Source organism: Dama dama, chromosome 2, assembly GCF_033118175.1.
Source record: "Dama dama isolate Ldn47 chromosome 2, ASM3311817v1, whole genome shotgun sequence".
Classification (NCBI taxonomy): Eukaryota; Metazoa; Chordata; class Mammalia; order Artiodactyla; family Cervidae; genus Dama; species Dama dama.
The window spans coordinates 10,575,314-10,600,209 of NC_083682.1; the positions used below are offsets into that span (position 1 = coordinate 10,575,314).

A 24,896-nucleotide genomic window follows, 5' to 3' on the forward strand; every position below is an offset into this window, starting at 1 on the left:
TCCCTGGGGCAGGGTCCCAGTTCACTCCTCTGAGAGATCAGAGTGGGGGGAGTGAGGTGGGAGAAGTTTCTCTGATGCCCCCCTTCCTTTCCTCTCTCCTGCCCCCACCAGCTGACTGCCAGCTGATCCCAGCAGCTGAGGTGTGGGCCAGCCGGGGCCTTAGGGTGACCCTCCAGGGCATTTGCTTTTAAATGGACGCAAGTGGGGAGAGCTGTGCTGGGGGAACACCAGGGAAGGGCTGATGCTGGGGGCATGGGCTGGCCGATCATTCCATGTCCAGGGCCCGAGACGGGGGCAGCCCCGCAGTGGGGGCCCTGGGCCATCACTGCCCAGCCTTTGCCCCCTGCCCCGAGCATGACCGAGTGAAGGTCGGCCCATCCCCTGCCCCCCTGCCCCGGCCGCTGCCGCCTCCCAGCTGCCCGGGTCACAGGCAGCACCTACCAGCATTGCTCCGCTGGGTGGTTGTGGACCACGTGGATGATGCGGCCGGGGGGGTAAAGGGGAGTGCTGGCTGACAGGGCGATGGTCAGGTCGCTGGGATGAGTCCAGAGCCGCGTGCTGGCCAGCGTGGTCACCTCCACCTCCTCGGGCAGCTCTGACTTGGGGATGCATTTGGTGGCCCCCACAATGATTCGCCACTGTGGGGACAGGGGGAGAGGGGGGGTCAGGGCTGAGCAGCGCTGGCCAGCTGGGGAAGTGCTCAGAAGGAGGGCTCACAGGTGACGGGCGAGCTGGGAGGGGGCAGGGGAAGGGCAGCGCCCAGTGAAGAGGCCGGGGCTGGAGTGCTTGGTGGCCATGATGGCCAAAAGGTGCCAAGGACAGCTGGCGTGGGATGGCTGGATTTTGGGACTGCAAAACTAGTCAACCCCTTGTGGAGCGACGGGAAACAGGCCCAGCGAAGGAAGGGGACGTGCTCTAGGCTGTAAGTCAGAGGCAGAATAGACCTTGAAGCTCAGGTCAGCTGCACCCACTCGGCCAGGCCAGCATCAGGTCCCCCCACTGCCTCCTGGGCCAGACGAGCACCTGGGAGGGGCAGCTCCACATCCTGGAACCAGGCCCCTCGTAAGGCTCTGTTGCCTGCCCACCCTGGCACCTGGCACCTGGCCCAGCGCCCTGCCTGCCAGAGGGTCCTGTGCACCAAGGCTGGGAATGGTCCCACCTGGGCTGAGAGAGTGAGTGGAGAGAGGGCCGGCCTGGGGGCACAGAGGCCCTGCCTGCCTCGGGGAGCCTGGCTGCAGCCTGCCCACCCCCGGCCTAGCACGCTGAAGGCCAGCTTGCTACAGGAGGAGCCTCCAGTGTCCCACCCTACACGGACCTGAGCAAGGGGGTTAGGAAGGGCTGGCTCTCTCCTCTCAGCTGCAGGCAAAATCAGAACCCACTGCCCCCAGGTCCCCTCTGCAGGTGACCTCCAGCCTCCCTAAGCCTGGGGGATCGCGGTGGGCTTTGGAGGAGGACTTCCAGTCACATGGGACCACTGAACCTCGGGACTGCTTTGGCCTGACTGTAGGTGGCTCTGGGCCCAGGGGCCAGGACTCAGGAGTCCTCAGCTCCAGTCCTGACTGTGTTACAGTGGGATGTGTGAGCAAAAGTGAGTCCCTTGCCCACTGTGGGGCTCAGTTTCCCCATCTGCACAAGGACAGACAGGGGGCAGCTGGGGAGAGCGCAGAGATGCTGAGAGTCTAAGAGCCTGAGGTCCCCGAGACACCAGCCACACCCCCAGTCTGGCCTCCCGTGGCGAGGGCCCCTGTGCTTTGCGCCGAGGGACCCATGGGCCAGGAGGAGGTCGGGGAGACCAGAGCCCTGGCTGCCCAGGCGGGAGAGAGGGGAGCGAGCTCACTTTGGGCTTGGTGCTTCGCTGCAGGACATCCAGGAGCTGTCTTCGGAAGCCTTCCAGCTGGGAGAGGCCGATCCTGGGGGAGGGATCAAGACAGAACGTCAGCTGGGACTGGCCAGGGATGGGGAGGTGGGGGTGAGGGGCAGCCGGAGCCCCAGGAACAAGGAGACCGGTCCATCAGGGTCACAGGGCGGGTGGGGCAGGGCCTGCAGCTCAGCAGGGCCCAGCGAGGAAGCGGGGCCAGGGAGGGCGGTGGGGCAGGCCGGGCCTACCCTCTCCTCTCACCCTGGACACGAGTGGGGGGGATTCTGGGGTCCCTCGAGGAGGTGGGAATCTCAGTGAGAAAGATGGGCCTCCTGGGTGAGGGCTGAGGGGGAGGACAGCCCAGACCAGGCCGGGGGAGAGAGGGACCCACTTGCCTGGGAACAAGGTCTTTGCCCAGAACCACAGCCGTCACAAACTCCTTGGAGTACTCCATGGCGTCCTCGCTGCAAGGAAATCCAAGGGGTGCTAAGGCAGCGGAGGGGTGCGGTGTGTCCCGGGGGGGTTCTGCTCCAGCACTCCTGGAGGCAGTCTCTTGACTCGAGACCCTCTGGGGGGAGACTTCCCTGGTGGTCCAGTGGCTTAGGACTCCATGCTCCCAAGGCCGGGGGCCTGGGTTCGATCCCTGGTCAGGGAACTAGATCCCACAAACGGCAACTACAAAGATCTCACAGGCCGCAAGGAAGAGCAAAGACCTCGAGTGCCACACCTAAGACTTGGCACAGCCAAATAAAGAAATTTAAAAAAAAAGACCCCGTGGGGAGTGGGGCTGGGGTCCCTGCCCCGCCTACCCTGTCAGCAACTCTTTGCTGGGGCTGGATCCCAGGGTGGGCCTGGTATTTGACAGAGCACCCGGTTCCACCCTCCAGGCCATCCCTAGATTCCCTGATGACCAGATACCAGTCTGCCAAGTGCAGCCCCCGGCCCAAGCCAGCTCCCCCCACCATCCTTCTTTGCCCCACCAACCCCAGCCAAGTCTGGGGCCCTGGACCGCTTACCTCAGCAGGCCCCCTGGGGGGGAGTAGGCAAAGCACTTGAGGGTTGGGTACTGGGGTCTCAGGAGGAAGGAGAGGATAGCGGCAGTGCCCGCGCCCAGGGAGTGGCCCACCACAATCAGGCCGTAGTGTTTGGTTCCGCGGCCCTGGGGGCAGAGAGAAGCCCTGAGACGCCTGACCTGCTGCTGCCAGGCTGACCCCAGGGAGGCAGAGGGTGCTCCCCAGAGTCCTGGGATCACGTCTTGTGTTGTATTGGGCAGAGGAAGAGCCAAGCTAGACACCCAAGGAGCAACTTCTTAGAGAGACTATTTAACAAACTCCTACTCATCCTTCAAAACCTTGCACAGAGGTGACCTCCTTGGAGAAGCGCTTCCTGATTTTCCAGGATGCACCTGCACCTGGGATTATTGCTGTTGTTCAGTCAGTAAGTCATGTCTGACTCTTTGAGACCCCATGGACTGTAGCCCGCCAGGCTCCTCTATCCCTGGGGTTTCCTAGGCAAGAATACTGGAGTGGGTAGCCATTTCCTTCTCCAGGGGATCTTCTTGACCCAGGGATCGAACCTGGGTCTCCTGCATTGGCAGGTGGATCCTTTACCTCTGAGCCACCAGAGAAGCCTGCACCTGGGACAGACCTTTATATGGGTGATTATGCTCTATTATGACCATGTGGTCACCTGCTCCCAACAGCTGGACCTGCTCCCAACAGCTGGACCAGGTCTCCTGAGCCCAGGGACGGCTTGACTGTGGGAAGGGCAGTTGGGAGCCTCTTGGGAGCTGCCTGCCTGCACAGGGAGGGGTGGGCAGTGGGCCGGGCCCAAATCACCCCATCCACAGCAGCACCCCTTCTATCTGCTTTGCAATCACGTTCTGTGTTCTTTCTGCTCAGCATCTCAGAAGCTCTGGACCTGAGCCACCTTTGTGCCTCAGCTGACCGGCACCGAGCAGGTGCCCACCCCCCGGGTGGGGCCAAGCAGAGGTGTCCAAGAGGAGCTGGTACAAAAGAAGAAAGGGCCAGAGGGGGTGGGAGGGGCTGAGCAGTGAGCAGAAGGCTGGGGGCCTGGGATGGAAGGAGAGTGTCCAAGTCCGGCTTGTGGGGGGCGGGTAGGGGTGCGTCATCATTCACCCATTCTGTCCCCAACCTGTCGCTTTGCGGGAGGGCTTGCGGTATGAAAAAACCCTCACCAGGTCTCGCCCGAAGGCCTGGGACAGGACCATCTCCTGCTCCAGCTTCTTCTTGATGTACTCGGCCGAGAGGACCATCCCCTGGATGAGGAGGAACAGAGGTGGGTGTCACTATCATGGGGAGGCAGGGGGGCCCGTCAGGGACCAGTGAGGCCAGTGATGTGAAGCTCACCAGCCCCGTCCCGCCCACGTCCCCCTTGGGTCCTCAGGACAACCTGGCGGTGGGGGGGGGATGGGGGTGGGCTGGTGGACACCTGATCACATTATTTCCATTTTACAGATGAGAAGACTGAGGCTCAGAGGGACTTTGGGTCTAAGAGGAACCAGTGAGATCTCTTCTCCATTGCCTGCTTGAACTCTCTCTTGTGGGACAGGGTCTGGGCTGCACAGGGCTGTGCGGTTCCCGGCCGGTGGGGGGCAGTGGACCTTCCAGACTGATCCACACCGCTCTGACCATATCTCTTGGTGAGAGGAGCGACTCCGGAGGAGCCCCCGCCCCAACCGCGGGCCAGGCCTGCCTGCTGGCAGCAGAGAGGAGAAGCCTGGGGGCCACTGGGGGCCCACGAGAGGAGGGGGGTACCTTATGTCCCAGCCAGGTGCCGTGGTGGCCCTCCACGGGGAGGCGCTCGGCATCACCGGTCAGGTCTGTCAGGGCGTCCTGGGGGGCAGGGAGAACGGTGAGGCGTGGGGCTGAGAACAGGGAGAAGGTGGGTGCCCCCCCAGGGGCTGTGAGGGGGCCCGGGGGCCGGGTGGGGTCACTGGACGGCGTACCTTGGGGGACAGCGTTCCCCGGATACTGATCACCACCTTCTTCTTGTCGTGGTCCACTGCCACGTAGAAGGGGGTTTCATAGACCTGGGAGAAGGGCAGCTCGTGAGCCTCAGTGGCCCCTGGGCTGGGGCCAGATGTGGGGAAGTGACGGAAGCAGGTTTCCTTCGGGGCCCAGGAGTCTGGCTCCACTGGCCCCTGAGGCCAGCAAGGGTCACAGTAGGTCCCTCCCAGCCCAGCACCCAGCCTGCCCTGCCCTCCCACCTCTGCTGACTCGGGCGCCCTGAGTACCAGGTCCTGCCTGCCCAGTCCGAGGGGCTGCCCTCTCCCCTCCAGAGTGCCTCTCCGTGTCCCTCAACTCCTTCCCCCCAAGGCTGGAGCCAGGAAGCCGCAACAGCAGGTGCAGGGCTGGGGTCCACGTCCGAGCCCCAGAGTGGGCCCAGGCCAGGATGTGGGGAGAAGGAGGCAGCCCAGCTCTGGCTTGCCCACCTAGGGGAGCCATGCCAGCCAGGCCAACGGCTCCTGCCCCTGCGCAGGACCCAGGCTGCGGGGAGGCTGCGCACCAGCCCGCCGGGACCCTCACCGCGTCGTGGCAGGAGGTGTAGACGATGTCCACCGCGGTCATGTTCTCGTCCAGGAAGTGGCGTCGAATGGCGATGGCGTTGCAGCCGCAGCAGTTGTCTTCCTCGATGGTGACTCCGGGGGCGAACCGGGGCCGGGCAGGACACAAGCAGCACCTGGGCGGGGGGCAGAGGGCTCAGAGCCTGGGACCCCGATGAAGCCACGGTCTCCCCCATCCTCTCGGGAACCTGTTCTTGCAGCCAGCCCACGCCCTCTCTGAAAGCCACCCTTGCAAAGCTCTCCAGTCTGTTCCCCAGGCCTCGCCTTATTCGGCCTCTTGACAACACATGACCCAGGGGGTCTCTCCCGCCCCGCTTCGCTCTCTCCATCTGGCAGAGGGAGCCCTCTCCTGGAGTGCTTCTTCTTGTCCGTGTCTTCTCACTGAGACCAGAGGTCAGCCCTGGACCTCCTCTTCTTTCTAATGACAGGAGCTCTCAGGGCCTTACCCAGTCTTGGGCTTTAAATACCACCTGAATGCCAAAGAGCCCCCAAGACCCTGCTCACATTCAACCACCCATGAAAACCCTCCTCCCAGATATCCCCCAGGATTGCAGTCCCCTCAGCTCCAGATCCCAAGGGCCTAGCCCCCTTGCTTCAACAGTCCCCCACACCTGCCCCTGAGCATTCAGCCCATGCTTAGAACCACTGGGTCCTCAACCCACCTCATATCCCATATTGTCAGTCAGCACATCCATTAGCTGTGCCTTCAAATTCACATCCAGATGCCAAATGCTTTCCCTCACCTCTCCCCACCCCCTGCCCCGCTCCAAGCCACCTTATCCCTGCCTCCCTGCCTCAGAGTGTCACGGGGGCTCCCAACTGGTCCTCCTCACTCACAGCTGCCCCTTACGTTCTCAGCCAGAGTGACCTTCTATGATAAAAGATGAGGCAGCGTCCCTGGTGGCTCAGTGGTAAAGAATCTGCCTGCCAATGCGGGAGACATGGGTTCGATCCCTGGTCTGGGAAGATCCCACATGTGTTGGACCAGCTAAGCCCATGCATGAGCCGCAACTATTAAGCCTGTGCTCTAGAGCCTGGGAATTGCAACCATCGAGCCCACGCTCCACAGCAAGAGAAGCCACTGCAGTGAGAAGCTTGCACATGGCAAGGAAGAGTAGCCCCCACTCTCCACGGCTACAGAAAAGCCCGTGCAGCAACTAAGACCCAGCACAGCCAAAAACAAATAAATAAATAAAGTTATTTTTTTAAAAAGATATAAGAGGAGCCACATCACTGCACTCAACACCTTCCAATGCTGCCCTTCCTGCCCAGTGTAAAGGCCAGAGTCTGAGCAAGCACTGAGGGCCCAGCTCCATCTGGCCCCATTCTCTGGCTTGTTGCCTCCCACTCCTCTCCGATGCACTGGTGATACATTCCTTCCTCAGCATCTCTGCACTGCGGTTCCGTCTGCCTGGAACACTCTCCTCCTGGATACTGTGTGGCCGGATCCCTTACTTCTTGAGGCCTCTGTGCAAAGTTTATACTGCTGTGAGATCCACCTGGGGCCATCTCATATGACAGCTACCCCTTGCCCGGTGTTCCCCAGTTTGACCACACAGTCAGCTCAATTTTCTCCAAAATACTCCTGTGTTCCAAAGCGCTGCATTTCCTTGTCTGGGCATCCCCAGCACCAAAAACACAGTTGTTGCTCAGTCGTTCAGTCGTGTCTGACTCTTTTCGAGTCCATGAACTACAGCACTCCAGGTTTCCCTGTCCTTCACAATCTCTCGGAATTTGCTCAAACTCATGTCCATTTGAGTCGATGATACCATCCAACCATCTCATCCTCTGTTGCCCCTTTCCCCTCCTACCCTCCTCAGTCTTTCCTAGCATCAGCGTGTTTTCCAATGAGTCGGCTCTTCACACCAGGTGGCCAAAGTATTGGGGCTTCGGCTTCAGCAGCAGTCTTTCCAATGAATATACAGAGCTGATTTCCTTTAGGAGTGTCTGGTTTGATCTCCTTGCAGTCCATGGGACTCTCAAGAGTCTTCTCCAACACCACAGTTCAAAAAGCATCAGTTCTTCGGCACTCAGCCTTCTTTATGGTCGAACTCTCACATCCATACATGACTACTGGAAAAACCATAGTCAAAGCTATGGACCTTTGTTGGCAAAGTGATGTCTCTGCTTTGTAATACCTTGTCTAGGTTTGTATAGCTTTTTTCCTAAGGATCAAGTGCCTTTTAATTTCATGGCTGTAGTCACAGTCAGGAGTGATTCTGGAGCTGAAGAAAATAAAGTCTGTCTCTATTTCCATTTTCCCCCCATCTATTTGCCATGAAGTGATGGAACCAGATGCCATGATCTTAGTTTTTTGAATGTTGAGTTTTAAGCCAGCTTTTCCACCCTCCTCTTTAACCTTCATCAATAGGCTCTTTAGTTCCTTTTCACTTTCTGCCATAAGGGTGGTATCATCTGCATATCTGAGGTTACTGATATTTCTCCTGTCAATCTTGATTCCAGCTTGCACTTCATCCAGCCCGGCATTTTGCATGATGTACTCAGCATATAAGTTAAATAAACAGGGTGACAATATACAGCCTTGACATACCCCTTTCCCAATCTGAAACCAGTCCATTGTTCCATGTCCAGTTCTAACTGTTGCTTCTTGACCTGCATACAGGTTTCTTAAGAGGCAAGTAAGGTGGTCTGGTATTCCCGTCTCTTGAAGAATTTTCCACAGTTTGTTGTGATCCACATGATCAAAGGCTTTAGTGTAGTCAATGAAGCAGATTTTTTTGGAATTCTCTTGCTTTTTCTATGATCCAGAAGATGTTGGCAATTTGATCTCTGGTTCCTCTGCGTTTTCTAAATCCAGCTTGTACATCTGGAAGTTCTCAGTTTACACACTGTTGAAGCATAGTTTGAACGATTTTGAGTATTACCTTGCTAGCATGTGAAATAAGTGCAATAGTGGGGTAGTTTGAACATTCTTTGGTATTGCCCACAACACAGTTGCTGCTAAGCTGCTAAGTCGCTTTAGTTGTGTCCGACTCTGTGCAACCCCAGGGACGGCAGCCCACCAGGCTCCGCCATCCCTGGGATTCTCCAGGCAAGAGTACTGGAGTGGGTTGCCATTTCCTTCTCCACCACACAGTAGGCTCCCCCAAAATGAATGGGTGAGCTGCTGAGCAGAGCACCCATCTTGGGTGCAGTTACTCCTTGGGCCACCAGAGGGAGCTAGCACCCAACATATGGGGCTCAGGGAACCAGAAAGCATGTGACCCAAATCTGCCTGCATTCCTGTTGCTATTCAGTCCCTCAGTTAGTTGTGTCTGACTCTTTGCGACCCCATGGACTGCAGCACGCCAGGCTTCCCTGTCCTTCGCCATCTCCTGGAGCTTGCTCAAACTCATGTCCATCGAGTCAGTGATGCCACCCAACCATCTCATCCTCTGTCATCCACTTCTGCTGCCTTCAATCCTGCCCAGCATCAAGGTCTTTCTAATGAGTTGGCTCTTTGTATCAGGTGGGCAAAGTATTGGAGCTTCAGCATCAGTCCTTCCAATGAATATTCAGGACTGATTTCCTTTAGGATTGACTGGTTTGATCTCTGTGCAGTCCAAGGAACTCTCAAGAGTCTTCTCCAACACCACAGTTCAAAAGCATCAATTCTTCAGCGCTCAGCCTTTTTTATGGTCCAACGCTCACATCCATACATGACTACTGGAAAAACCATAGCTTTGACTACACGGACCTTTGTTGGCACAGTAATGTCTCTACTTTTTAATAGGCTGTCTAGGTTTGCCATAGCTTTTCTTCCAAGGAGCAAGCATTTTTTATTTCATGGCTGCGGTCACCATCTACTTTCCTGATTTGATGGCTAAGATTTTACTAAGAATCCTAGATTTAGGTGATGTGGAGAGGTCTGTCTTCACTGCAGCAGCCCCTGGGGGACTGATGCAGACCTCCCAACGGAAAGAGGCCTCCGCGGGAAAACCCAGGGTCAAGCCACGTCTTGGAAGCGATGGGTCTGGGGTGGGCGACCACTTCCATTTACTCCGGGAGACCCCTACTCCCTCCCCTGCCACTACTGGTCCAAATGGACACAGCTCTGGGTCTGTGGGCCAGGCTCTCATTTTCAGGCAGCTAGCACTCCTCTCCAACCTCAGCCTGGCCCTCCAGCACTGAGCCTGTGACTGCCACAGTGAGGCCTGGGGAGACAGAGGCCCGGGCTGGAATGCTTGCTCCGGTGGCCCTTCCTGACTGCGATGGCCTGGCGGGGTGGGGCAGATGCCAAGAGCTACTTCACAAGGCTGGGGTGAGATCAAAGGCCCAAGATGCACAAAGAGCCTGGCACCAGGGAGATGGCAGCCCCCGAGTCAGTGATCTGGGGGCCTGGGGAACCACGAGAGCGGCAGGGCCAGCAGCCTGGGAGGGAAGGGCCCATGGCACCTTTAAGCCCAGCACTCCCGCCTAGAGGAGGCTGGGTGCTGAGGGGCTCAGAGGCTGCGGGAGCCCTGAGCATTTGCTTGGCCTTTGGCAGGGCCTCTCCTGCCCACAGGAGACCAACCACACGTCCAGGGCAGGGCTGGGTCTGAATGGGGTGTCCCCAGGGTTGGGGGGCACATAGGCAGGCCTGGCTTGCCTTGCTCTGCATGGGACGGGAAAACAACTCCAGGTGACAGGCCTGGGCCTGAGGCAGGTGGGCAGTCCTTCCTCTAGCCTGTGCTGGGAACCTGGGCTGCTGTGGACAGGCTGGGCTCGGAGAAGGGAGCCCAACTCTCTGGGCTGTGGGCTGGGACTTCGGGCCTGCCTCTCCTCCACCCACCAGGCACCTGGCTCTTCTCGGCAGGGACCCAGCTGGGCCCTCACGGGTCTGAGGTCTTTCTGCTGCCTCTCCTGGCAGCTCTGAGAAGCTGATACGAATGCAGCCTTGCCCCTGTTGGCAGAGCCCCTCAGATGCCCAGACCGCCAGGGACACCGCCTCCCTCCCAGCTTCTGAAAGATCCCACCGGCAGGAGAGGCAGACCCTGCCTGTGCAAATGTCGTTCCTGCCCTGCCAGTGAGTAAGCAGTGTAAGTAAGTAAGTGAGAAAGCCCTGCCAGGGCTGTGGGAGCCCGGGTCTCAGAACTCCTGGTGCTGGGCTCATTCCGAGGACCTCTCAGAGGCCGCAGGGTTCCCAAGGATGCTGTCTGTGGGCTGGCAGAGATAGGGAGGGGCGTGGGGTGCCCTGGTCGGCTCTATCAGTCAACTGGGGGGTGGTGATGACAACCCAGAGAGCCCCCCGGCTTTCTGGGGAAAGGACACTGAGGGACAGGGTGGCTGCTGTGGGCCCCGAGGGTAGGGCCGTGGTGGACAGAAGCTGCCCGCCCAGCATGCCAGCCTGTCTGGAACAGGGAACCCGGGCAACCATCCTCCTTCTGCCAGGCCTGGGCAGAAGGTGGAGATGCCAGAAAAGGGGAGGGGCCCTCACGGAGCCAAGCCCTCCTCTGGCCCACTTAGGAAAGCAGGGTCCACCCTGGCCACCCCCCGCAGTTGGCCAAGGGTGGCACCCAGCTGAGGTCCTGCCAACTCCTTGTGAAGAGGATTGGAGCCGTTCACAAAGGGCCTTCTTGCTGCCTTTCCAGAGGCTTCTTCGGATTGGGCCTCTACCCAGAAAGGCCTTTCTTCCAGAAAGGCAGAGCACAGGAGGGGAGTAGGAGGGGAGTCAGGAGAAGGGAGGATGTGGACAGAGGGGAGTGGTCAAGAGGGGCAGGGAGGGAGATGGGGAAAGGGGGGAAGGAAGCGGCAAGCCAGCCAGATGCTGGGTTCATTTCAGCCTCTCAGAACAGCTCTGGGAGGTATGTATTACCATCCCCATTTCACAGATGGAAACTGAGGCTTGCAGAGGTATGCTGACTTGCCTGACTCTGAAAATGACAAAGTATGGGTTCAAACCCACAAAGAGTGATTCCAAAACCCCAGCCATGATAATGCAGAACCAGAAAGGTCCTGGCCCAGAGATGGTGCAGAAATGCAGCGGTGTGGGCCACAGGGGGGCACGGTAGCAGGTTCAGTCCATTTAGGGAGACCCTGCCCCACCATGGGCTGGCCCAGCATTGTGACCTCAGCCCTTCTGCACTCGCCACTGGCAGGGATTGGGGAAAGGCCAGGGTACTCACGAGCAGGACCGGGCCAGCTGGCAGAGGCCGCAGGCGGGTTTCCGCATCAGGTACATGGGCCAGCCATAGGCAGCCAGGGCAAACAGCATGTAATAGCAGACCTCCTTATAGCGGAGCATCTCGTGCTGGAAGAGAAGCGGCAGAGGAAGGTTACCTTCTGCCCTTCCCGCCTGTAGCCTCGGCGCCCACGGGCTCCCCTCCATGGAGGCAATGGAGGCGGGAGCTGCCCTCCCCACAGGCAGCAGACCATGCCACCCCCACCCCGCGTGGAGGAGGGAACACGCCTCCAGATGATAATTGCATTTCCCTAATTATCTGCATGCAACCAGGGCACGAAACCTCCCGAGACCTGTCCTGTTGCTCCAATCTCAGAATTAATGATTTGGGGACAGAAAAACACTCAGAGCACTGGATCAATTTCCTTGCCGGTTTCCCAAGAAGGGGAGAGGGGGAGGTGAGAGCCACAATCACCCGCCTTGGCCATCAGGCCCCGGGAAGGGCAATTGAACCCCAAGAGGCCTGGACGCTCCCCTCTGGAGCAGGATGCCCAGGCCAGAAGCAGCAGGGCCGGCCCTGAAGATGCAGACATGCTGGGGACCAGACCAATCACCCCGACTGTGCTCTGCACTCAGGGAGACCCTGGCTTGACTCAAGGGCGTCTGGGGCAGTCGGGATCGTTCTGAGAAAGGCGCTGGTTTGAAAGCCGCCGTCTGAGGCCGGTGGCTGCTGTTATCAGCCAGACTGCCCAGGGAGGCAGTCAGGAGGCACACGTGTCCCAGGGAAGCCGCTTCTCCCCAGTCCTGGGCGCCCCAGGCGCTGGGGGACTCCTGCACTTAGAGGGAATTAGTCACCTTGTAAAAGTTAAAGACGGTGATTAGTCATCTTGTGAAGTGAAATAAGCAGGACTTTAATCAGGGCCCAGAGGGATGGAACCGTCCCGGGCCGCTGGGTCTGCTCTTCAGGAAGGCGCAGAAGGAGGTAATTAACCTCTGGCTCACGCCTGGAGGGCGGGGCACTGGCACCTGGGGGCTCGGCGGCCCCGCCCCCGCCCCACCCCTCCGCAGGGGAGAGCAAGCCGGGCGGGCGTCCCCGAGGGAGGCGGGGACCGGCAGGCCGGGGGCCTGCTACGGAGGGGCTGTTTGGAGAAGGGCTGCAACCCCCGCCCGCTTTGGGGAGCGGGGCGGGCGGGGGGGGGGGTGCCGATGGAGAACCGGCGTTTCCAGGTGAGTCAGATGTGAAGGCCGAATCCTTTCTAACGCTGTCCTTACGGGCACCAGTGTTCACTCACCTCCTCCCCACCAGGGCTCTCGGTGGAAGGCAGGCCCAGCACCGCTTCCGCTGCGGGAATAGGCTCAGCCGGGTCAGGGACTCGCTCAAGGTCACAGCCCCCGCCGGGGAGCCGCACATTAAACCCGTTTGCTCCCAGCGCAGGGCCCGCTCTCCGGCTGCAGTTCCAGCCCTGGGTGAGGGGCTCCCCTAGCCTAGGACCAGCCCCCCTTCACTGGGACACACAACGCCAGAGTTTCTACTAAAAGCGCTTGAGAAGAGCTCCTGCTACTCAAAAAAAAAAAACAAAAAAAACAAAACCCTTGGAAACCAAGTGCTACGTCTTGCTGCCTTTTATAACAATAACAACCGTGGCAAAAATAACAGCAGCTCAGCCCCTGGAAGTACTTGACAATCTCAGGAGGCCAGGGCCAAACATTCTGAGCTCAGTGGAACCGATTCAGGGGGTTGGCCTGCAGAACCAGACAAATGTGGAGGGAGGCAGGTCAGAGTGTGCTTGGGAGGAAGGGGGCTGCTTGGAGGGCCGAGGCGGGACCCACAGCGGAGCAGGTGCAGCCAGTGCCTCAAGGGCCGCGGGCAGGTGGTCTGCTCGGGTCAGCCCAGCAGAGGGAGAGAGGGACCCGGCACGCGGTGGGGGTGGTCCTGACTCACCGAGTTCTTGAGGTCGAGGTACTTAGTGTTTCTGGTCACTGGCATGCCAGACAGGAAGGCCAGGATGTCGTTGTTGGCCTGCAAGACAGGCGCGTGAGGGTGGTTGCCCGGGGCCCAGCCCGAGAAAGGGGTCCAGGCCCTGGCTCTGCACTCTGCCTGCCTCCCAAGGGCCTGAGAACCCAAAGAGGTGTGTGGTTTCTAGCTCTTCCACGACCGGGCCCGCTTTACAAATCCGAGGTCTCCTCATATATCCAGTTGCTTCCCTTCCACCCAAAGCATCCATGCTAGGGGAGGGAGCCGGCCCAGGGCCAGAAGAAAACATAGCTGCGAGACCCCAGCTAGGACTGGCCCCAGCTAGGACTGGCGAGTTGCAGGGGGGCAGGTGATGAGGCAAGCAGGGAGGCTGAAGCGCAGCACTGGGTGGGTCGTGGGGCCGCTGTGATTAGACGGTAGATGGGTGTAGACAGCCTCTGGGCCCTGCAGAAGGAAGCAGCTCGAGCAGGGGCCCTGAGAGGGTGAGCTGGGGAAGGGAGGGGAGCATGGAACCTGGGGGCGGCAGGGACGGCCTCGGCAGAGGGCAGTGTAGGGACGTGACTCGCGCATGGGCTCACCTCATCCAGCACGGCATTGCGCTTGGCCCGCTGCCGCTGCCGGAGCAGCACCAGGCCGGCGATGATGTCCGATGGCACGATGTCCAGGTCTCGGAAAAACTCGGCAAAGAGGTAGGCGATTTCCGAGTAGGCGTCCTACGTGGTCCGGGGAGGCGGCGGGGGGCAGTGGCAGGGAGCAGGAGAGAGGACAGAGGCCGGGCATGAATGTCCGGGGATGGGCATCCGCTCTGGGTCCCTCTGCAGGGACCCTTCTCTGGCCCCCCCTTCCCAGCCCTCCTGTCCTTGGCGCTCCTTCGGCACTCAGGCACCGGCCTGATGCCCCCAAGCCATTTCCTGCTCCAGGACTAGGAACCAAGGCCTGCAGGCCCGGCCTGTTTCTCCTTCCGCCCTTCTCTCCAGCAGAGGAGCCAAAACTGAGCTCCTGGCTGCTTTTCTCCACGCTGTTTCTTCCCGCCTCCCTCCAGCTGTGACCCTGAATGGCCCTGCCAAGGGCCCTTTGGAGCCCAGGGTCTCAGGCCCCCTCCCCCTCCTGCCCACAGCTGGAGGCGCAGAGACCCCCACCATGTGCCTGGACAAGGGGCGTCTGATGCGGGGCCCCTGGCCCCCAGCTGCCCTGAAAGCTCTGTCCTCAGGACACCCGTGCTTGGGGCCGGGGCTTTGGGGGAGGTCGTGAGGACAGAGGCAACCCCGCCAGTCCTGTGCAGAGTCCTGTCTGCCTCCCGACAAGTGGAAGCCTGGAACCTCTTCCCTAACCTGTCAGGAGAGGCTGTGGTGGGAACAGACCCATGGCAACCAGCTTTCTCCTGCTGGGTTTCGCCCCTGAGCGTCTGGCACTTGTGAGAGAAGAAAAATCAAGGGCTGCAAACTCAAACGCCTAATGCAAGGGCCGAATCTAGAAATACTGAACTTGACACAAACGCCCCCGATTTTTAAATCCTGGCATCCAGTGCAAATGTTTGAGCAACACAGCATGAGCTGATCAAAACTCTGGGCGGGACCTGACCTGACCTGACCTGATCACCATCAGTGTCTGGTGGGACCCAGCTTCTGGGGAGCCCCCCTGCCTTATTTGAGAAAAGACTTCAGCCTTTTCCTCAGGGTCCAACACCAGCCCCCAATCTGCCTGCCAGGAGGGGTGGGTGTGCCCTGGATGAGACCTGGCCCAGAGAGCCCCGTGGGGGGTGCTTCCCACCCACCAGGGAACCTCGGGGTGGGCGGGGCTTTCTTACTCTGGATTACTCACTCTATGGTTCAGCAGGGGCTGCGGGTGGGTAGGAGCCACTGGAGGCTTTTCCGGTGGCTTCCATGGAGGGCACTTGCTGTCTGGCTCGGGCAGGAGTGGTCTCCTGACCTCACTGGCTCTGCCACTACCTAGCTGTGGGACGCTGAGCAAGTCACTCCACCTCTCTGGACCTCAGTTGCCTGATCTGCAAAATGAGGGGTGGGGCTAGATGATCCCTAAGGATCCTGCCAGCACTGCAGGGGGCGCTCCACTGGGGGGCGCTCCATGGAGGGCTCCCCAGGGCCCTGCCTCCCCTCCCCGACCCGGGGAGCCACCCACTGCTGACCCACCTTCCTTCTGCAGCGCCCTAGTGGGTGCGGAGGACAGCGATGGCCGCACTGACCACATGGCTGCTGATCTTACAGAAGGACTTGCAGCTGGATGTGGTTTAGTCTGACTGCTTTGTGACCCCATAGACTGTAGCCCGCCAGGCTCCTCTGTCCATGGGATTTTCTAGGTAAGAACACTGGAGTGGGTTGCCATGCCCTCCTCCAGGGGATCTTCCCGACCCAGGGATTGAACCCATGTCCCTTGCATTGGCAGGCAGATTCTTTACCACTGAGCCATCAGAGAAGCCCTTGTGGCTGGTGAGATGCTGCTTGCTTTGCTTCGTCTTCAGGTCACCCTGATACTTGAGTACCTCTTCTCCTAGACTCATCTCTAAGTTCCAAGGGGGTCAAATAAAAAGTCTTCCCATTTTTCTGTCCCTTGACAAAGGAAGGGAAGGGCTGTTTCACACGAAGGAGGGAGTCGGGCGGTGAATAACAACAGGTCCTCTGAGGAGCAGGCTGTAACCTCTGGTCCTGCTCGAAAGCCCAGCCCCACCCAACCCGGCAGAGACGAGGACCTGAGCCCCAGGGCGGCGACTTCCCAGTACTTACTGACTGGGAGTCCTTCGTCCGAGTGCAGCAGAGGAACACTTTGAGCCGACGTGACCAGCTGGTGGCCTGACCCTCTTCTAAGCGGTGCCTGCAGTGGGGGAGAGTTGGTATGTGTGAGGTCAGAGGGCTGGACCAGAAGAGCTGGGCCTAGATGTTACAGTAACAGAGCAGCCTGTTCCCAGGACCCCGGCAAAGGGCTCCCCGGCAGGAGGGTCTGGGGGGCAGTAGGCCTGGGCCGGGCCAAAGCCGGGTGGCCAGTGAGCTGTCAGCCTGCAGGGCTCTCCCTGAGGGGCTCCTGCTGGCCTACGATGGCGCGCTGCTGGCCAAGGCCGGGGCCTGTGCCTCTGGTACAGGGACACCAGCACACCCAGGGGGCTTCGGAGCTGGGAGCCCGAACTGGGGGCTGCCCTGAAACCCACTCCAAAGGCTCTAACCAAGGGCCCTGGGAGATGGCGGCAGGGTGCTGGGCCTCCCTGCCGATTTGTTCCACGTTGGGAGCAGACCTGCTGGCCAGACCTGTTCCCCTCTCAGAAAGGCTTTCTCTCATCTCGGTACTTGGGGAAGCTTAAGGGGCTGAATGAGGTTCAGCATGCTGCAGTGCCTTGGATCCATTATCTTATAAGGGAGAGGGCCCCTGCCCTTCATCTGCATGGCTGGCCCTTCTCCCTTCCCCCGCCTCCACCCCCAGCCCCAGTGGGTATGGCTGCTTTGATGGGGAGGCAGGATACCCAGGAGTCTGCACTCAAAGCGAGAATGATTGGCCGGTTATCCACGGAGACCGTTCCAACACTGAGTGTCCAGAGGTCGGTGTGTGTTTTGAGCATAAAGATCACAGATCCAACATTAAAAATGTAAATTTCCAGACTGAGCAAGAGGGGCTGGCTGGCTTTTGTGACATGCGCCCTCCCCGCCAGTCCTTTCAGAGCCTGGTGCTGGGTGGTCAGGAGGGGCAGGCTCTGAATGACCCTGGATGCCTGCAAGGCACTTAGCATCCATCAGGAGTGACAGGCCAGGCGGTCGCTGCCTCCGCCTCCTCTCTGCAGCTAACAGCCGCTTCCTGCTCCCAATCCTGGTGCCACAGCGCTATGGGCCACAAGGACAGGGAAGCCACAGCGCCGTCAGGGCGACAGGACGGGGTTAGGAAACAGGGCAAGGGACTTGCTGTTTCTGGAACCTGCCAGCCCTAAGGGACTTGGGCAGCCTCATATCCTAAGCCAATGTCCCCCCTACTGGGGGCTGGATGAAGGGACAGCATGCCAGCTAAGCTAAGTTCCCAGAGCATCACATTCTTTAACTCTTTCTAACCAAACTGGCGGTCAAACATTCAAAGACAATTTCCTCCCTTCCCCCTGGCAGATTAAGTCCTGTATACTATATTGCAGTACCCTTTATGCCCACCAGGGGGTAGATGGCACCAACGACAAGTTTGGCCTAATACATCCGTTGGGCTACAGAGACCAAGACACTCGGTCTGGACAGAAAGTTCATGGACCTGCACCCCTCTGCCCTGGGGCTCACTAAAGCGAAGGGAGGGCAGACACTCTTGCAGAGATCCAAGGTCAGGCTCCCAAGGAGCAGTGGTGGGAAGAACCCATCTCAAATCCTACCAGATTTCACCGGAAGAAGAAAGGGCCCAGGACTTGAGCAGCAACCTAACTCCCGGAAACTAAAATAAACCATCGGTGTGGGAGCAGCACGACTTGTGCACAAAACCAAACCTGGAAGCGGATGAAGGGTCAGCAGGCTTGAAAAATGTCCTTGTTAAGAAAAACTTCTGTTGGTCTAAGAGCAGAGTGAGGGGGCCGGGGGAAGAGCGGGAGAGGTGGTCACAGTAACGCAGTCGTGGACTGGGCTGCCCCCTCCAGCCCATCTGAGAGCTGGAGAAACCGCAACAGGTGGGGGTCTAGGAGCCTGAGACCTCTTACAACCCAAACAGGGCCCGGAAGACTTACTAATTCAGATGACAGCCACCGCCAACACCCACCTCCCCCCCACCCCCACTGTAAAGGCACTGGCTGCCCTGGGCCCCAAAGGCAATTATCCAGAGTAGGGGAGGGGAATTTTTTTTTCCCCCAGGGCCCCAGGAGTCCAGAAACCAGGTCAGGTGGGGGCATGTGCTCGGAATGAGCAAAATGGGACGGGTGGTGGTGGCCAGCTGCGCCACCGGGAGGAACAACAGGCTCTGGGGCCTTGGCTCCCAAACCTGGCATTTGGGGCTGGGAGGTGGCCAGTCCAGGCGCGGGTGTAGCTCTGGCTCCAGGGCCCAGCTGACGTGGAGGGCCCGGGGGGCTGGATGGAGGGGCATGGGAGGGTGGGGTGGGGGCCCGGGCAACCCGCTCCCCTGGTTGAGGGCTCCCAACCCTGCTGCCCTGGGCTGGGGGTGGAGTGCCAGCTCCACTCCCCCACCAACCTGACCCGGGCATGTGGCCTGCCCTCCCTGGGACTCGGACCGCTCATCTGTAGAATGGGTCTCACAGCCGCACCAGGGTTGGCAAAGGGATGAAACAGACTGCTGTGGAAGTGTAGGGCCTAACCCAGGACAGAAGCTCGATGAACGGGAGCCACTGTGGCCTACCCTGAAAGCCCCTCTGCTCTTTTTCTTTCAATAAACAGGAACTCTGTGACCATCCCGGACGCCCTGCCTCATTTTCTCTGCTTCCCTCCTTCTCCAAAACATTGTGCAAAACACCCCCCCACTGCAAGAAGCCTTTTGCCTTGGTTAACCTCTTCTAGCCCCCTTAATCCTAGAGGCAGCCTCGCCTAGTGGTTAAGAGTCAGGGCTCTAAGGCCAGACTGTCTGAGCTTGATCCCAGCCCCACTGTTCGCGAGCTGTGCAACCTCAGGCAAGTCACATAACCTCTCTGTGCCCGTTTCCTCATCTGTATTATGGGGATGACACGAACAGCGACCTCAGGGAGTTATTGTAAGTTAATACATGCATCTCTGGGCTTGCTTGTCCAAGTGCTTCCTACTATTACTCTCATGTTTTCAGTCCCGAAGATGATCTGAGCACGAAGCTCCCGTGAGCGTCCGTGTTCATCACTCTGATAAACCTCATGGCAGCTGCATGAGGCAGAAATGATTGCGTTCCCACTTTACAGACCAGGAAATTGAGGTAAACCTTGGGCCAGCACCTGGGACTCACACAGGTTGAGATGCAGTGAGGGAGGTGCAGGGCTGGCCTCTGCCTGCCCGGGGTCAGCAAGTCCCACCCTCCCGCCCGGCCCACTGACCGCAGGTTGTAGGTCCGCAAGTTACGCTGCCTCCTCTTGGTGGCTCTCAGCTTGACGAAGGTGCGGCCCGTGGGGTCGAAGACGCAGAGGACCGTGATGCACACGCTCAGGATGACCACCCAGTTGCAGACGACCATCCCTGCGGAGGAGGGGTGGGAAGCCAAGGGGCATGGCACTGGGGACACCTCTCTGAAAGAAAGGGGCACTGGGGCCTCCCTACCTCAAAATGCTTCTGGGGCCTGACAACCAGACTCCAAAGACCCCAGCCCCAACCTCCAGCTACACGGCCGTTACCTGGCTGAACTGTGACCACCCTCCACTGCTCCCCGCCAGGCCCATCCTTGGCACAGAGCAGATGGCTATGTGGGTTTCCAGAGCCCTGGTCAGCTCTGTGCCTTCTGCTGTGCACCCGCAGACCAGGGCCCCCAAGTGGGGGGACAGCAGACCTCAGGATGAAGGCTACAGCCTCACCCAGCCAATCCGTCAGCCAAGCTCACAGAAACTGTTTCCGTCTCAAGGTGCCTGAGCTTATTGCCCTCTAACCTGGCCCCTGGACCCCCGATCCCAGGGTTAGAGTTAGGGCTGGCTATGTCCCCTCCACCTCAGGGTTGCATGAGTGCTCAGTCACTCGTGACTCTTTTGAGATCCCTTGGACTGTAGCCCGCCAGGCTCCTCTGTCCATGGAATGCGCTGCTGTTTAGTCACTTCAGTCGTGTCTGAGTCTTTGAGACCCCATGGACTACAGCCAGGCTCCTCTGTCCATGGGATTTCCCAGGCAAAAATAATGGAGTGGGTTGCCATTTCCTGCTCCAAGAGATTTTCCCGACCCAGGGATCAAACCCATGTCTTCTGCAGTTGTAGGTGGATTCTTTTACCACTGAACCATCGGGGAAGCCCCCAACCCAGGGTTAAGGATGCTATATCCCCTCCACCCCAGGACTGCCCTCTCTAACCTGGCCCGGCCCTTCTACCCCAGGCCCGACCAACATACCGAGCGTGACGTTCTTGGCAGTGAGGTCGTTGCAGGAGGTGTAGTACTGGGTGAGCCAGACAATACCCACGATGGCATAGATGAACTCGATCACCAGGATGGCTGCAAGCAGAGCAGGGTCCCGGCTGAAGGATGGGGAGGCCCTGGAACCTGGGCCCGGCTCCTCGGCAGCAAACCACCCACTGCCCCGCTCTCAGGCCTCAAGGTGCAGAGGCCCGGGGAGTGTGGCCGTCCCATCCCCTGCTCTGGCTCACGTGCCCTCGGCCCTGACACTTCCCTGAGAAGGTGACTGCAAAGGCGGATGATGAAGAGGCATTTCCCTGCTCTTTCAGGAATTAGAGTTGTATCGGTGAACTCTGGGATCAGATGTGGGGCTTCCTTGGTGGCTCAGTGGTAAAGAATCTGCCTGCAATGCAGGAGACCCAGGTTTGATCCCTGGGCTGGGAAGACCCCCTGGAAGAGGAAATGGCAACCCACTCCAGTACTCTTGCCTGGAGAATCCCGTGGACAGAAGAGCCTGGCAGGCTACAGTCCATGGAGTCACAAAGAGTCAGACACAACTGAGCAACTAATACTGTATCTTAGGTAAGTTACCTAATCTCTCTGAGCCTCCACTTCCTCCTCTGTAAAATGGGAGTGATGAGGTCCACAGTTCAGGGCTGTGAGAACTGGGGGACAGGGTGTTCATTTCATGGAAATGGCTGTTCCCGGGGAGGCGGCCTCCAGCACTTGAGGCAACAAGAGGAAAGGGGCGAACCAGCTGCTCAAGGTGCCCTGTCCAGGGCTGAGCCCAGGGCTGACATGGGGTTGGGTGTGGGGAGCAGGGGGGAGAACGGACGCCACCCCCCACCACCCCGGGGACAGCACTGGAAGCCCCAGCTCCACAGGCAGCCCTTGTGGCAGCCAAGAGTCCAGGTTTTGGAGTCTGACAACCTGGGTTCAAATCTCAACTCTGACACTTGCACACTTGTTAGCTGTGTGACCTTGAGGGAGCTAATTAACCTCCCTGGGCCCCAGATTCTTCGTCTGCAAAATGAGACCAACAAAGGGCTCCTCCCTGAGTTAACACAGGAAGAGGGCTAAGCTCAGGCCATGGGAGCACAAGAGTGTCCAGCAGGAGTGACCGGGGGAGGCGGCTGAACCCGAGTCCAGGAGGAGGAGACAGGTGTGTCCTCAGGGAGCTGGTCTAGGCTCCTGAGGGGCCTCCCCAGGACGAGGAGGAGGGCCTGTTTGGGGAAGGATCACAAAGCGGCTGAAGAGACACACACAGCCTAGACAGAACAGGGGTCGGCAAGCTTTTTCCATAAAGGGCCAGAGAGTAAATATTTTAGACCTTGTGGGTCATACTCTCCATCACAGTGACTCAGCTCTGCCATGGTTGTGCAGAAGCAGCCAGAGGTGGTAAGTACTAAATGAGTTGAGTGTGGCTGGGTTCCAATAAAACTTTATTTAAAAAAAAAAAAAAAAGACAGCGGGCAGGATTTGGCCCCCAGGCTGCAGTCTGCCCATCCCTGGTCCAGAAGTGGGTGCAGGGAGTCTGCCTGCTCGCTGCTGGCCCTCGGTGCTGGCTGAATGAATGTTAGGCACAGGAGGCGGGTGGGGGTGGCGAGGGCCGGAATAGCCCCCGCCCACGGCGGGTGGCCCTTACCCAGGCGCACGTAGAGCACGTACTGCATGGATTCACGGGGCTCTGTGTAGAGGATGCCGCCGCGCATGCTCAGCCAGATGATGGCCATCTCGGCGATCATGCAGCTCAGTAAAATGCCCAGGTAGCCGCGGCCGTGGTCCACCAGGTTCAGGGAGCAGGCCTCGTCCGGGTTGTAGACCAGGCCGAAGAGCACCACGGACAGAATCACAAACCTGGGGGAATGTGTATATTAGAGGGGCTAGGCAGCCCCTGGCAGGCGGCCCCACCCAGCCTGGACTCCAGGAGGAAGGGCTTAACTGGGCAGGGGACCACTGTCCGCCAGGCAGCAGGGCCCTCTGAGGACACAGGCGCCCAGGGACAGGGCAGTGGGAGCAGGGAGCCCAGGGCTAGGTCAGCTCCCGGAGTGGCCAAGCAGGGTCTCTGGGCTCCGCGCGGGTATTGCCCTAAAGGGGGTGGATGTTTCAGCGCTGACTCCTGGGACAGGGTCAGGACAGAGGGTCAGAAGTCCTCTCCCAGGCCTGTGACTCCCCCACCCGCAGGCCTGTGCATGGCCCTGAGGCTCACCAGGTGGTATGCAGCAGAAAGAGGAAGATGGCTGGCAGGACGAGGTCATCGCTGCCCACAGACCAGCGCCGCCGGAACACCACGATCCCAGGCATGGCTGGCAGCTCTGCGGAGGCTCAGCGGGCCTGGCGCTCACCTCCTGAAACAGAGCAGATGACCCCCAGGTTGCCCGGGCCGCAGTCGCATCCAGGGCCACTGTGCTCCTGGCCAGGCAGGCCCAGCAGCAGGGGCATCCTCCTAGTACAACATCCCCAGGGCTTCAGTCCCGTCCCTGGGCAGGACCCACCTCCCACCATGTCCATCCCCCTGGAGCCAGTATGGAAAACTGCAGTAGCCAGACACTGGCTTCAGTCTAACCCCCGAGGACTTGCCTGTCCCCAAGAGTGGCACAGGCCCCTTGAGATCAGCTCAGGGTTGGGTTACCCCAACAGGAACTGCTAAGCTCCACTAAAGACCTGGGCTTATTCCTGCCCCCCTCCAAGGGATCAGGGGACCCCCACCCACCTATCCAGTGCATGCAGTCCTTGGTGTGGGGTGGGGGGTTCCCAGCCCAAGCCTGAGCCTGTCTCCCGGCATCAGCCAAGCCAGGGAGGTGGAAGGCTGAAGGCGCTGGGGAAGGTGGGGTGAGCGCACGCGTGGGGCTGGCACTCATGGAGGATGGGAGCACTCATGGAGGATGGGAGCACCCAGCACATAGTAGGTGCTCAGTAAATATCTGTTGAATGAGGTCTGTTTCATGCTTTGCTGGAATGCCAGGAGGACACTCTGACCTGATTTTGCACCCATCAGACAGAATCCCCAATCACAGCGACGCCCCTTGGTAGGGAAGGACCTGGTTGAGACGGGGAGCCGGGGCGGGGGGGGGGGTGGGGGGGTCAGGAGTGTCGCTGGGGTGCCCAGCTTCTCTGCCGGAAGGGCAGTGGGTGAGCCCTGGGGTTATCCCATCCTCCTGGCAGCCACCCTCCACCCTCCATGCTCCACCTGAGCCATGCAGTCTCTACTGCCTGGATCCCAACTCTCCGAAGTAGCTGAATTCAAATTAGCCGCAGGGAAGCTTGGGGAGAAGGGCCCAGGAGTCCGGCCCTCCCCTCCCAAGAGCCCCAGGAACCAGGGCAGTGGCGCAGGCCACTGGCTCCCCACAGGGGGCTGGTGGGGAGACACGGGGGAGGGGCTCAGGGTAGCCCCGCGCTCAACTCAACAGAGAAACCCCAGCGACAGGAGGCTGGGCGCTGGTGGGCCGCTGCTCCCAGGCTGGCAGAGGCTTACATGGCACCTGGTCCCGGCTGGGTGGCAAGTCCTCCTCTCCCCGGTGACGGCTCCAGGGAAGAAGAGCGTCCGTGGAGACCAGCATCACTCAGCAAGTGGCCAAGTCTCCCTGGCCGGTGGGCACGGCCCTCAGGGTGGGCTGGGGGGTGTGGGGCCAGGTGGCCGGCCCAGCACATCCGGCCCGGCCGGTCTCCGTCGCCCTCTCCCGGGTGCAGCCGCTTCATCCGGCCGCTGCCAGGCTGCTCTCAGCGAGGTGGCGGCCTGGCAGGCGGGCGGGCTAGCCTGCCGGGGTCGTGCCTACTCCTCCCCCCACCCTCAGGAAGTGACATCATCCCACTCTCTCCAAGGAGGAGTCGGAGCGCGGAGCGCGGATTCTGGGAAGCGGGAGAAGGATGGAGAGCCCGGCGCTGCGTGGCGGGGCGTCCGGGGGCGGGGGTCTGGGACCGCGGGAGGCCGGGGCTTCTAGTTGCCTGTCTGGGACGAGGGGCTGGCCGCGCCGCCGGCTTCGGTTCGAAGGGTCGGGCGGGAGGGGTGGGAGGGGCTGGGACGCCGAGGGCGGCGGCCGGGCTGGGGAGGACGGAGCTGTCAACAGCTGGGATGGCAGCCGCCAGCCCCTCCTCGACGCCAGGTGGCCCCCGGAGGGTGAGGAGCCGCGTGGGGCTGGGCCCCGGCGGTCCCTCGCACACACACACATGTGAAACCACTGCGAGGTCCCAGCAGGTGCAGCAGCCGCTCTCAGCAAGCCAGACCCCAGCAGAGGAAGGGGAGGGCTGTCCCAGAGCGGCTGGCAGGCGCGGGCTGCCCTGCCGGGAGCCCAGGACGTCTCGTTTTCAGGGGTACACCCAGTGAACCCTTCCCAACCGCCTCCTCTCCCAACCCTTCACCTTTTAAAGAGTCTAGAATGGCTAAAACTCCCTCAACTCACACGTTATCA

At 59.9% G+C, this 24,896-nt stretch overlaps 1 protein-coding gene across 1 annotated transcript in view; it reads right to left on the reverse strand.

Annotated features, from left to right (window-relative positions):
• DAGLA (diacylglycerol lipase alpha) overlaps window positions 1-24,260 on the reverse strand; it is a 30,405-nt gene extending 6,145 nt beyond the window's left edge. The window contains exons 1-17 of the mRNA XM_061166170.1: window positions 23,963-24,260; window positions 22,697-22,835; window positions 22,133-22,344; window positions 20,485-20,586; window positions 19,494-19,632; window positions 16,261-16,348; window positions 14,098-14,232; window positions 13,487-13,564; window positions 11,549-11,673; window positions 5,407-5,560; window positions 4,827-4,910; window positions 4,636-4,713; window positions 4,056-4,136; window positions 2,875-3,017; window positions 2,254-2,322; window positions 1,838-1,910; window positions 442-638 (exon numbers count right to left, since the gene is read on the reverse strand). Of these exons, the coding sequence (XP_061022153.1) occupies window positions 442-638; window positions 1,838-1,910; window positions 2,254-2,322; window positions 2,875-3,017; window positions 4,056-4,136; window positions 4,636-4,713; window positions 4,827-4,910; window positions 5,407-5,560; window positions 11,549-11,673; window positions 13,487-13,564; window positions 14,098-14,232; window positions 16,261-16,348; window positions 19,494-19,632; window positions 20,485-20,586; window positions 22,133-22,344; window positions 22,697-22,791 (1,853 nt within the window). The 5' untranslated portion in view covers window positions 22,792-22,835; window positions 23,963-24,260. The remainder of the gene's footprint in view (window positions 1-441; window positions 639-1,837; window positions 1,911-2,253; window positions 2,323-2,874; window positions 3,018-4,055; window positions 4,137-4,635; window positions 4,714-4,826; window positions 4,911-5,406; window positions 5,561-11,548; window positions 11,674-13,486; window positions 13,565-14,097; window positions 14,233-16,260; window positions 16,349-19,493; window positions 19,633-20,484; window positions 20,587-22,132; window positions 22,345-22,696; window positions 22,836-23,962) is intronic.
• Window positions 24,261-24,896: the final 636 nt, after the last annotated feature.